Below are 12,966 nucleotides of genomic sequence, written 5' to 3'. Positions count from 1 at the left end.
GGATATTATTTTTGCTCTCTTTTTTAATAGAGCCAATTTGTTTTCAGCTTTCTTTCCCCATGACTGATCCAAACTCATTCATGTCTCTCTGCATCAGACAAATGGTGAGCAATGTTTGGAACATCAAATACTAATTTTATTACTATCCAATCGCAATTCATTAGCCTATCATATCGTGATAACATTTCGTGAGGTCCCTGGCAATTTCCAGCCCTAGTAAATTGTGACACTGACTGATCAATAATTAATATCGAGTAGTTATTTGTGATGCAAGCTAATTTGTAGATCAGCCTGGACTCACCTTTAAAGTCGACTGTCCAATGCACCCATTGAATGTAGAGCAATGTATGAATCAGCATGTCAGATTTTATAGAGTAAAGCAAACAAGTGCCACCTAGTGGTCAAATCTTGAATATCATTTAACACGTACACCAGCTCTGGTGGAACAGGAAAACGTACAGGCACAATATGGTGGTGTTTGGGTGGGTCTGACAATATTATGAAGGAATGATACAGGGCACAATATTAGAGAGCCACTGCTTGCTGAGAATGCAACAAACAAAAACATGTTTAACCAGATTTAATATTTTTTTTAAACATTGGGTTTGGAAAAAAAGTACAAAAGTGATCTGTACGCCACAGTATGAAACCAGTTTGGTCCAGAGCTGTAAAGTGAAAGTTGTGTTCCTTTAAAAACCATATTCTACATATAGTTACCCAGCCTACACATACTCACTAAAACCGATACAAGTTACACATTTTAAATACATAGGCTGACCCCTGTAATACCTTTACATGTGATAAAAAAGGACAAAAGTCTAAAAGTACATGAGACCACAATGCCAACCTGTATATGGCACTAAGTCATGCAGTATTTCAATCGTTCCACTACAGAGAAACAGCAAAGCACTACAGCTGTCACAGTGAGAAAGAGGGCAGCCGGGAGGTGTCTCTAAATAACAAGGTTTAAAAATCTCTCAAAGAGTTAATGGTTTTTAGACTTTAACGCCGAGAGAAGTCTCCGCTGCTGGCCAGCAACGCTGTGGTTGGACACTATTTTAACATTTGCATACATAGTAAGTTGAGAAGGGTCTCTCCAACGAGGAGAGAACCTATTCCATAATTATGTCCAATTAGAAAAATATAACTAATATGTTAAGAGAAAGTTGCTGTTGAAGACAAAAATCCCCCAAACCCTGGGAAATGCTCAGAGTATGTGGTGAGAAAACACTAAGAAAGACAATTGAATAAATAATTCCATGACATCTATAAAAATCAACTTGGTTCTGTGATGTTGGCAATCTTTTCCACCTTGCGCAAACCATGCTGCTGGACCCAGGCAGTGTTAACGAGGCTCTCTCCTCCCTCCATCCACAGTCAGATTTTAAAAAATTAACTTGGGGTCAAAACATGGACGCATTCTTATTGTCATGTCAACATGAAAGACAGTTTCCATGTACAGCATGTTCACCAGGTTTTCCAATGAAGAAAACTGAAAATAATTAAAATTGAGAAAACAGAAAGGAGAGGGGAAAGGTTGAATGGCATCAGCCTTTCACAGTGTTAAAACAACAAAGTCCCTCCAAGCTGTTGTTGGGTGGGCTTGTCGTTACGGTAACAGCAGTGAACTCCCTGTTCTGTCAAACTTCTTGCCCTTTGAGAGTGCGGCCACTTGTTTTAGCAGATCCCGATTTTTGGCCTGTAGTAAAAGAAAAGTAGTGAGTATGTAACCATCTATGTTTAATGAAAGCATTTACCGCACAAGCTAGTAGTGTTTGATTACATCCTACTGTGCCTCTTTCTTAGGAAAGTTGTTTGAATCCCATGTACTTGAGGGGCTAAAGGTCAACATATTGGGTTGGAACTTGTCTCAATGGCTGCGTTTACACAGACAGCCAATTCTGATCTTTTTCCACTAATAGATCAACCCATTTGCCAATAATTGGGCAAAAGATCTGAATTGGGCCAACCGTGTAAATGTAGCCAATGGCTCACAAGATGTCAGGTTTTTTTCTTGTAAAGGCATGCATGGAAATTTCTAGTCTACCTGTTGCTGTTCCATGGACTCTTTGTGTGCCTTCTCCATGTTGTTCATCTTCACCCTCATGTTGGATTCCTGGTACTGGAAGTCTGCCTTGAGCTCTGTGAGCTAGAAGTACAAAAAGAAAAGAAAAAGAGGCAGACAATCCAATGAATACAACATGACCAAAAGTCAAATTTCACATAAAAAAGTTTAGAAGTGTGTATGAGTACCAGTCAAAAGTTTGGACACCTACTCATTCTAATTATTCTTCAGTTTTATTATTTTCTACATTGTATAATAATAGTGAAGACATCAACTATGAAATAACACATATGGAATCATGTCAGTGTTAAATCAAAAATATATTTTTCATTTGAGATTCCTCAAAGTAGTCACCCTCTGCATTGACGACAGCTTTGCACACTCCTGGCATTCTCTCAACCAGCTTCACCTGGAATGTTTTTCCAACAGTCGAAGGAATTCCCACATATGCTGAGCACTTGTTGGCTGCTTTTCCATCGCTCTGCAGCCCAACTCATCCCAATTGGTTTGAGGTCAGGTGATTGTGGAGGCCAGGTTATTTGATGCAGAATTCCATCACTCTCCTTCTTGGTAAAGTAGCCCTTAACACAGCCTGGAGGTGTGTTGGGTCATTGTCCTGTTGAAAAACAAATTATAGTCCCACTAAGCCCAAACCAGATGGGATGGCTTACTGCTGCAGAATGCTGTGGCAGCCATGCTGGTTAAGTGTGCCTTGAATCCTAAATAAATTACAGACAGTGTCACCAGCAGGGCACCCCCACACCATCACACCTCCTCCTCCATGCTTTACAGTGGGAACCACACATGCAGAGATCATCCGTTCACCTTCTCTGCATCTCACAAAGACACGGCAGTTGGAATCAAATATCTCAAATTTGGACAGATTTCCACCACTCTAATGTCCATTGTTCGTGTTTCTTGGCCCAAACAAGTCTCTTCTTATTATTAGTGTCCTTTAGTAGTGGTTTCTTTGCAGCAATTCAGCCATGAAGGTCTGATTCACACAGTCTCCTCTGAACAGTTGATGTTGAGATGTGTCTGTTACTTGAACTCTAAAGCACTTATTAGGGCTGCAATTTCTGAGGCTGGTAACTGATGAACTTATCCTCTGCAGCAGAGGTAACTCCGGGATCTTCCTTTCCTGTGGCGGTCCTCATGAGAGCCAGTTTCATCATAGCACTTGATGGTTTTTGCAACTGCACTTGAAGAAACTTTCAAAGTTCTTAATTTTCCAGATTAAGACATGAAGGTCAGTCAAAGTAATGATGGACTGTAATTTCTCTTCGCTTATTTGAGCTGTTCATGCCATAATATGGACATGGTCTTTTACCAAATAGGACTATCTTCTGTATACCAACCCTACCATGTCACAACACAACTATTGTCTCAAACTCATTAAGGAAAGAAATTCCACAAATAAACTTTTAATAAGGCAAACCTGTTAATTGAAATGGATTACCTCATGAAGCTGGTTGAGATAATGCAAAGCTGTCAAGGCAGAGGGTAGCTACTTTGAAGAATCTCAAATATATTTTGATTTGTTTAACTTCTTGGTGACTGGGGGGCAGTATTGAGTAGCTTGGATGAATAAGGTGCCGAGGGTAAACTGCCTGCTACTCAGCCATAAAAGCTAGAAGAATGTGCATATAATTAGTATTTTTGGACAGAAAACACTGAAGTTTCTAAAACTGTTTGAATGTCTGAGTATAACAGAACTCATATGGCAGGCGAAAACCTGAGAAAAATTCAACCAGGAAGTGGGAAATCTGCAGTTTGTAGATTTTCAACTCTGTCATTCCAATATACAGTGTTTGTGGGGTCATTTTGAACATCCTAAAGGCTTCCACTAGAAGTCTACAGTCTTTAGAACCTTGTTTGAGGCTTCTACTGTGAAGTGGGGCCGAAGGAGAGGGGATTGCATTTCTAGACAAAGGAATTCTCCGGTTGGAACATTACTGAAGATTTATGATAAAAACATCGTAAAGATTGATTCTATACTTCGTTTGACATGTCTCTACGACCTGTAATATAACTTTTAGGACTTTGTCCGACCTTTCCGCTGGACTTGCACGCACGCTTGGATTTGTTTACCAAACGCGCTAACAAAAGGAGGTATTTGGACATAAATTATGAACTTTATCGAACAAATCAAACATTTGTGGAACTGGGATTCCTGGGAGTGCATTCTGAAGATCATCAAAGGTAAGTGAATATTTATAATGCTATTTCTGACTAATGTTAACTCCACATCATGACAGTTATCTCTTTGGCCGTTTTGGTCTCCGATCGCTTATTGCATGCTATGCTTCTTTCTTTTTTTGTATACCTTTATTTAACTAGGCAAGTCAGTTAACCTCTTCCTCCTACCCTCTACTTTTTCGAACATTCTGTTAAAAATCGTGCAACATTTCAGCGCCCTGCTACTCATGCCAGGAATATAGTATATGCATATGATTAGTATGTGTGGATAGAAAACACTCAGACGTTTATGAAACTGGTTAAATCACTGCTGTGGCTTTACCAGAACGGCAGTTTCATCGAAAAGCGCAGGAAAACCTGATCACAGAAAATGGAAATAAATATCCTTGCGCCACTTCCAGCAATGTTCAAAGTGAACCGAATTACATAAGACCGAGGTTTCAACGCCTACAGCTTCCACACGTTGTCTAGAGTCTTGTCATTTGATTCAGTTTTGATTCTTGGTTGAACCGAATCAAGGGAACCACTTCCCTCCAGTCTCCGCCCAGCTATTTTAGTCTAGCTCTCTCCTGACATTTTTTTCCCGACGACAGCTAAGGATTTTACATCGCCTTCCTGATGAATTTTATCGCTTATTAACGTGTACTAATACCTAAAGTTGCATTACAAAAGTATTTCGAAGTGTTTAGTGAAAGTTTATCGTCAACTTTTTGATTTAAAAAAAAATGACGTTACGTTATGAAACGCTGTTTTTTTTCGTTTATCACACAGTCTACATATAACGATATCTAGGCTATATATGGACCGATTTAATCGAAAAAAAGACCCAATAGTGATTATGGGACATCTAGGAGTGCCAACAAAGAAGATGGTCAAAGGTAATGAATGTTTTCTATTTTATTGTGCGGTTTGTGTAGCGCCGAATATGCTAATTATTTTGTTTACGTCCCCTGCGGGTCTTTTGTGGTGTTACATGCTATCAGATAATAGCTTCTCATGCTTTCGCCGAAAAGCATTTTAAAAATCTGACTTGTTGCCTGGATTCACAACGAGTGTAGCTTTAATTCAATACCCTGCATGTGTATTTTAATGAACGTTTGAGTTTTAACTAATACTATTGGCATTTAGCGTAGCGCATTTGCATTTCCAGAGCTCTAAATGGGACGCAAGCGTCTCAGTAGGAGCAAGAGGTTAAGAACAAATTCTTATTTTCAATGACGGCCTAGGAACAGTGGGTTAACTGCCTGTTCAGGGGCAGAACGACAGATTTGTACCTTGTCAGCTCGGGATATGAACTTGCAACCTTTCGGTTACTAGTCCAACGGTCTAACCACTAGGCTACCCTGCCGCCCCATAAAGTTCTTTGAAATCTGACACAGTGGTTGCATTAAGAAGAAGTTTATCTAAAGTTCCATGTATAATAGTTGTATCTTTTATCTATGTTTATTATGAGTCTTTCTGTAAATTGACGTGGCTCTCTGCAAAACCACTGCATGTTTTGGAACTACTGAACATAACACGGCAATGTAAAATGAGATTTTTGGATATAAATATGCACTATCAAACAAAACATACATGTATTCTGTAACATGAAGTCCTATGAGTGTCATCTGATGAGGATCATCAAAGGTTAGTGATGAATTTGATCTATATTTCTGCTTTTTGTGACTCCTCTTTGGCTGGAAAAATTGCTGTGTTTCTGTGACTTCGTGGTGACCTAACAATCGTTTGTGGTGCTTTCGCTGTAAAGCCTTTTTGAAATCAGACTGTGGCTGGATTAACGAGAATTGTATCTTTAAAATGGTGTAAAATACTTGTATGCTTGAGGAATTTTAATTATTATTTGTTGTTTTGAATATGGCGCCCTGCACTTTCCCTGGCTATTGGCGGGGTGAGACGCTACCGTCCCGAATATCCCAGAGGTTAACACTTTGGTTACTACCTGATTCCATGAGTGTCATTTCATAGTTGATGTCTTCACTATTATTCAACAATGTAGAAAAAAGTACAAATAAAGAAAAACCCTGGAATGAATAGGTTTAGGTATATCTCTATTAGTTAGGCATGTACCTTTCGGTCCTTCTCCAGCATTGTCTGATCCCTCTGCTGAAGCATTCTCTTTAATGACATCACTTCCTCTTTCAGCTGGCTGATCAGAATGAAGTTGTCCGTTCCTCCAGAATCCATAGATTGGGTGATTGAACTACTGCAGGGAGAGAGCAGGGAAAAAAACAAGTTAGGGTGGCAGAAAAAGGAAAATACCTGTTTGGAGATCTTTTTCACACTGGCCAACTTTACCTGCTCCAACAACACCTTGATGGCAACCATCACAGATGTGTGTTAGAACCAAGAAGGCCAAAAATAAGTGTCAGGAACATACTGGATGTTCAGCCCGGTTTACTTCAAAAAGTTAGAACAAGTTTAACTCCTTACATCTGATTGAAACTCCTCTCGTACCTGTCCCCGTTGGATGGCTTCATCTCCAGTTTTGGTTTCTTCTTTGGGGTATCCTTCTGGATCGAAGACGATTTATGGCTGAAGGGAGAACCAACACACAACTTAAGCCACAGAGGCTCCATCAAAAACGGAACTCGTCCCAGATTGCCCCATAGTTCAAATACATTGCATAACTAAGCAAATGGGCTTGTCATAAGTCAAAACACTTGGGAATGTGATTCAGAAAGAGGTGGTAAGTCACCTCTGCTTCCACATTCCCTGCTCCTGCTCTGGACTTAAGCTCCCACTGAGTCTATAACACATAGACAAGAAAATACACACACAAACAAAAACCAAGTTATGTAATTTCATCTTTCAAGAGGTTTCTTCTGATATTTGACACATACATCATTACTCAGACCCCTACATCCTTCCAAAAAGTGCCTGTTCAGCACAATACATATATAGTATTGTGACAGAGCAGAGACCTGCATTACAGAGGATGTAAAGGACTAACATGTAGAGGAGAGGGCTGTGGCGCTAGGGCCTACTTGTGTGAGCTGCTGTGTCTTTGCTGCTGATGGTGCTGTCTGGAGTGGTGGTCCTTCTCATTGAGCGAGGAGTTGGAGTGAGAGGAGCTGAAGCCTTTCCTCTGCTCCTTGGTCTTTTGCAGTACACGTCGGTAGGACAGAGTGCACAGCCAGCACAGCAGTTTCCCATCCACCTGACACAACACACACAGGACAGTGGAGGATAGTGAATACGCAAGTGTTGAACAACATGCATGTCAGGGTACCAATGCAGCAGGAATCTGTGCCTACCTTTCTCCTGCCCTCCTCCTTGCGGTCAAATGCGCACTGTTGTTTGCACTGCTCGCAGGTCTGTGGAGGGCCATACTTCTTCTCTGAGTTGGTGCAACGCTGACACTTTGTCCCGATGAAAGCAGCAATGATGTTACAGTATTGGCAGGGTTTGGGCTATGTGGGAAACAACAGAAGACTGTTTCTACCTGATTTGGCAGACAATTTGGCCAGCATAACCAGAACTGAGTCAATCGGTACATAATGTACAATTATAAACAGATAATTCAAGTCAAACATACTGTCCCAAACTGCTTTACATTCTGGGCACACTTCTTGCAAATGGTGTTTGTTTTGCTGGAATAAAGAACGGTAAAGAGAAATCACAACAACGTCCTGAAACCAATGTTTTCCCTATATTAAGAATGGAATAAGAATACCAGGTGCTGGAGCAGAACTCACCTCTCCTGCTGAAACTCTGATCTGCAGTATGTGCACTTGACGATGGGATGAGCGATGCGACACTCCTGTTGACACAAGAAACAAAGCATTAGTGATTCATCTCTTCAAACACTTATAAAGCTCTTTCAAGGACAAAATATAATCGTGTTTAAAAAAATAATAGTAATGTTGGCAATAACACTAATAAATAACTTAGTTATTAAAAAACCCCAATCATGAGTTGTTTGTCCTACCTGTCAAAACACCTTTGTCTGCCTTTATTTAGTGTTAAGCATTTGTTCATTATTATTTACCATGAATGGGAAGTATTTACAACGAACCTGTTATTTAGTCAATCTGGGCAGAAAGCTTGAAAACCTGTGTGTGTGGTGGTGAGCTTATGGCAATGGGAAATATGTATTTACAACGCACCAGCATGAATAGTAAAATGTTTTAATAAAATGTAATAATTTGCCACTGGAATTATAACTCGATTTTTGCCCATTCCATTTTGAATTTCTGTGGAACATTGCCTACCCTACAGGCCGAAGAGGAATTCAGTTTTGTAAATGCCAGTAGTTAGACTACATTGATGATAAAATAGACTTGTTAGTAAGTGGCATGAAGTGTAAACTAATGACAACTGAACAGGTCATGGACGATGCAATGTGAAAATAGATAACGTTAGTTAATAACACAAGTTCATCTGACATTATTTTGTCTTACACCCAGCGGACACTTCGGTGAGAAAACAACTCGCGGATACATTGTATAGTCAGTCCCATTGTATATTATCTAGCTAACGAGGATGCCATTTGCGTCCCAGACATGTTGCAATGATATAGCGGTTACATAATTATCACTTGTTATAAGGGCTGAATGTGGCCAGACCTTGGAATTCTACATCCAGGTAGCAGTCTAAACACGCTTGAAACTCGTATACGTCTGTAATAGTACAGTAACGTTAGTTAACTTAGCCCAAAAATCTGGCAATATGAATGGTTAACTAAATAGCAGGCGCCCACAACTAGCTTAGCACCCACACCTCCAGTCCAAACCTTGCATAGCTGCTGTCCCTGCGACAGTTCTTCGAACGGATACCGCTGGTTACACTTCGTACACGCGTAGAGGGCCGTTGTTGCCATTCTCACCAAGATTAACAAAAAGTCACAGATAAAAACAAAGAGTGAAATATGTAGTCACCTAGACAGCGTGCCGTCTTAACTATTTCCTCCGTAGCTATTTAGCTAAGCATGTAGCTAGCCAGCTAGCCAATAATGGTTAGCTAGGCCAATGCTAAATAAAACAGCTAAATGTTCTCAAATATCTACCATCTCTTTCTGTTGGCTAGCTAATATAAGTTAGTTAACATCGGTAGTCAAAACAGCTGATAATGGATTCGCAAAATATAAAAACGAGTAAATATTTAACGCTGATCTTAGCTAGCAATTCTCCTAGCTTTTTTCCCTTTCTCTTTTTTTGTATCCGCGGCGGCGTCATTCATACCGGATGCGGCCGACTGGAAAAGAAAGAAAGATAAGCCAATCATGACAGATTATTAGTGCGCGGGACTTTGCATTTTTGAAACACAGAAGCCAATCAGAGAATAAAACAAGACTGAATGATTAAGTTCCACCAGAGAGAAGGCGAAAGCGAGAGGTTTTTTTTGTACATGAGATTTACGAATTACGTGAGGCCTGATCGAATAGTAGTTTCGTAATGTTTAGACTATTACAAATGTACTGACATAAGTGGATGCACGTTGAGAAAAACTACATAGTTTTGCCAGTTGTTCACACGCGTATCTGAACACTCATTGGCTAGAATGGTCCCTTCATGAAAACATGTATTTCAATTGTTAGTTCGGTCATCTTGTCAATATAATATATAATCTCCGATTCCAATAGCCTCTGCCGAGTGGCCATGTCTAGACGGGATACAACTTTTCTAGATGGGATACAACGTCAAAAGTCGTTTCTTGCATTTTAGCGAAACCTTTTCTTAATGTAGGTCGCAGTTGTAAATGAGAATTTGTTCTCAACTGGCCTACCTGGTTAAATAAAGGTGGGGGGAAATGATCTAACCTGCTATCTCCCAACGTGCTGCGTAAATTTTCCTAAACCTGCTATGAAAAGTTTTGACAAAAGCTGTATCCCTTCTAGACAAAACCACATTTAATGGATTGGTTGAACAGTACAGGAGAGAACCCCCTTGTTAAGACCAGTATGTACGGGATCTAGTTTCATGCGTTTCTTTTACGACTCCTAAATTAGGTTAGAGTTACCTCAATTTGTATCACTTTGTGATAAGATGAATTTGGAAACTAAGTAACTAGAATATACATGTGCTGTGTTACTATTAGATCTTTTAATTATACAAGGTAGACACATTTAATGTATTGTTCGTTTTGACTCTACTAAGCCTTTTCCTAGCTCGTTTGTGTGAACCAGTTATAGCCTTCAGTCCTAGTTTTGATTCCTGCCTGTTTGCCTACCTGTGTATGACCCTTGCCTGCCTGTGACCACGATTCCTGCCTTTAGTGTAGGCGAAATTAACACCTGCCGTGCTCTGCGGATGAATCTACACCTTTTCTCCCTGAGTATTCATTACAGAATACCTAACCTAAAAACGTAATGGATTCAGCGGAGCTACAGCGGCGCCTAACCCAGCAAGAGGAGCGTATGGAGGAAATCTGCCATCTTCTCCGCCAGCCTATCCCTAAATCGAATCAAATTTATTTATATAGCCCTTCGTACATCAGCTGATATCTCAAAGTGCTGTACAGAAACCCAGCCTAAAACCCCAGACAGCAAGCAATGCAGGTGTAGAAGCACGGTGGCAAGGAAAAACTTCATAGAAAGGCCAAAACCTAGGAAGAAACCTAGAGAGGAACCAGGCTATGTGGGGTGGCCAGTCCTCTTCTGGCTGTGCCGGGTGGAGATTATAACAGAACATGGCCAAGATGTTAAAATGTTCATAAATGACCAGCATGGTCAAATAATAATAAGGCAGAACAGTTGAAACTGGAGCAGCAGCACGGCCAGGTGGACTGGGGACAGCAAGGAGTCATCATGTCAGGTAGTCCTGAGGCATGATCCTAGGGCTCAGGACCTCCGAGAGAGAGAAAGAAAGAGAGAATTAGAGAGAGCACACAATCTTGATGTGATTGGCCTGACTGAAACATGGCTTAAGCCTGATGAATTTACTGTGTTAAATGAGGCCTCATCTCCTGGCTACACTAGTACACTAGTGACCATATCCCCCTGTGCATCCCGCAAAGGCGGAGGTGTTGCTAACATTTACGATAGCAAATTTCAATTTACAAAAAAAGAAATGAAGTTTTCGTCTTTTGAGCTTCTAGTCATGAAATCTATGCAGCCTACTCAATCACTTTTTATAGCTACTGTTTACAGGCCTCCTGGGCCATATACATCGTTCCTCATTGAGTTCCCTGAATTCCTATCGGACCTTGTAGTCATAGCAGATAATATTCTAATCTTTGGTGACTTTAATATTCACATGGAAAAGTCCACAGACCCACTCCAAAAGGATTTCGGAGCCATCATCGACTCAGTGGGTTTTGTCCAACATGTCTCTGGACCCACTCACTGTCACAGTCATACTCTGGACCTAGTTTTGTCCCATGGAATAAATGTTGTGGATCTTAATGTTTTTCCTCATAATCCTGGACTATCGGACCACCATTTTATTACATTTGCAATCGCAACAAATAATCTGCTCAGACCCCAGCCAAGGAACATCAAAAGTCATGCTATAAATTCACAGACAACAAATTCATGTGATGTCCTTCCAGACTCCCTCTGTCAACCCAAGGACGCCAGAGGACAAAAATCAGTTAACCACCTAACTGAGGAACTCAATTTAACCTTGCGCAATACCCTAGATGCAGTTGCACCCCTAAAAACATTTCTCATAAGAAACTAGCTCCCTGGTACACAGAAAATACCCGAGCTCTGAAGCAAGCTTCCAGAAAATTGGAACGGAAATGGCGCCACACCAAACTGGAAGTGTTCCGACTTGCTTGGAACAGTACCGAAGAGCCCTTACTGCTGCTCGATCATCCTATTTTTCCAACTTAATTGAGGAAAATAAGAACAATCTGAAATTCCTTTTTGATACTGTCGCAAAGCTAACTAAAAAGCAGCATTCCCCAAGAGAGGATGGCTTTCACTTCAGCAGTAATAAATTCATGAACTTCTTTGAGGAAAAGATCATGATTATTAGAAAGCAAATTACGGACTCCTCTTTAAATCTGCGTATTCCTTCAAAGCTCAGTTGTCCTGAGTCTGCACAACTCTGCCAGGACCTAGGTTCAAGAGAGACACTCAAGTGTTTTAGTACTATATCTCTTGACACAATGATGAAAATAATCATGGCCTCTAAACCTTCAAGCTGCATACTGGACCCTATTCCAACTAAACTACTGAAAGAGCTGCTTCCTGTGCTTGGCCCTCCTATGTTGAACATAATCAACGGCTCTCTATCCACCGGATGTATACCAAACTCACTAAAAGTGGCAGTAATAAAGCCTCTCTTGAAAAAGCCAAACCTTGACCCAGAAAATATAAAAAACTCTCGGCCTATATCGAGTCTTCCATTCGTCTCCAAAACTTTAGAAAAGGCTGTTGCGCAGCAACTCACTGCCTTCCTGAAGACAAACAATGTATACGAAATGCTTCAGTCTGGTTTTAGACCCCATCATAGCACTGAGACTGAACTTGTGAAGGTGGTAAATTACCTTTTAATGGCATAAGACCGAGGCTCTGCATCTGTCCTCGTGCTCCTAGACCTTGGTGCTGCTTTTGATACCATCAATCACCACATTCTTTTGGAGAGATTGAAACCCAAATTGGTCTACACGGACAAGTTCTGGCCTGGTTTAGAGCTTATCTGTTGGAAAGATATCAGTTTGTCTCTGTGAATGGTTTGTCCTCTGACAAATCAACTGTAAATTTCGGTGTTCCTCAAGGTTCCGTTTTAGGACCACTATTGTTTTCACTATAT

The 12,966-nt window shown here is 40.6% G+C and overlaps 1 protein-coding gene across 2 annotated transcripts; it reads right to left on the bottom strand.

The window, feature by feature from the left end:
* Window positions 1-565: 565 nt before the first annotated feature.
* On the bottom strand, window positions 566-9,457 carry LOC115105663 (protein FAM76B-like). Of its 2 annotated transcripts, none has more exons than XM_029627941.2 (10): window positions 9,000-9,457; window positions 7,963-8,027; window positions 7,803-7,857; window positions 7,522-7,677; window positions 7,252-7,424; window positions 6,963-7,013; window positions 6,698-6,799; window positions 6,335-6,470; window positions 2,048-2,149; window positions 566-1,699 (listed from the first exon to the last, which is right to left on the bottom strand). In XM_029627941.2, exons 1-10 carry the CDS (start codon window positions 9,084-9,086, stop codon window positions 1,610-1,612), a joined length of 1,017 nt encoding a protein of 338 aa, XP_029483801.1. In that variant the 5' UTR covers window positions 9,087-9,457; the 3' UTR covers window positions 566-1,609. The 2 variants fall into 2 exon arrangements, with proteins under 2 accessions (XP_029483801.1, XP_029483802.1); XM_029627942.2 differs by having other exon boundaries at window positions 6,722-6,799; window positions 9,000-9,456.
* Window positions 9,458-12,966: the final 3,509 nt, after the last annotated feature.

The sequence above is a fragment of the Oncorhynchus nerka genome, linkage group LG22, assembly GCF_034236695.1.
Source record: "Oncorhynchus nerka isolate Pitt River linkage group LG22, Oner_Uvic_2.0, whole genome shotgun sequence".
NCBI lineage: Eukaryota > Metazoa > Chordata > Actinopteri > Salmoniformes > Salmonidae > Oncorhynchus > Oncorhynchus nerka.
This window is presented reverse-complemented; position numbering and strand designations above follow the sequence as displayed.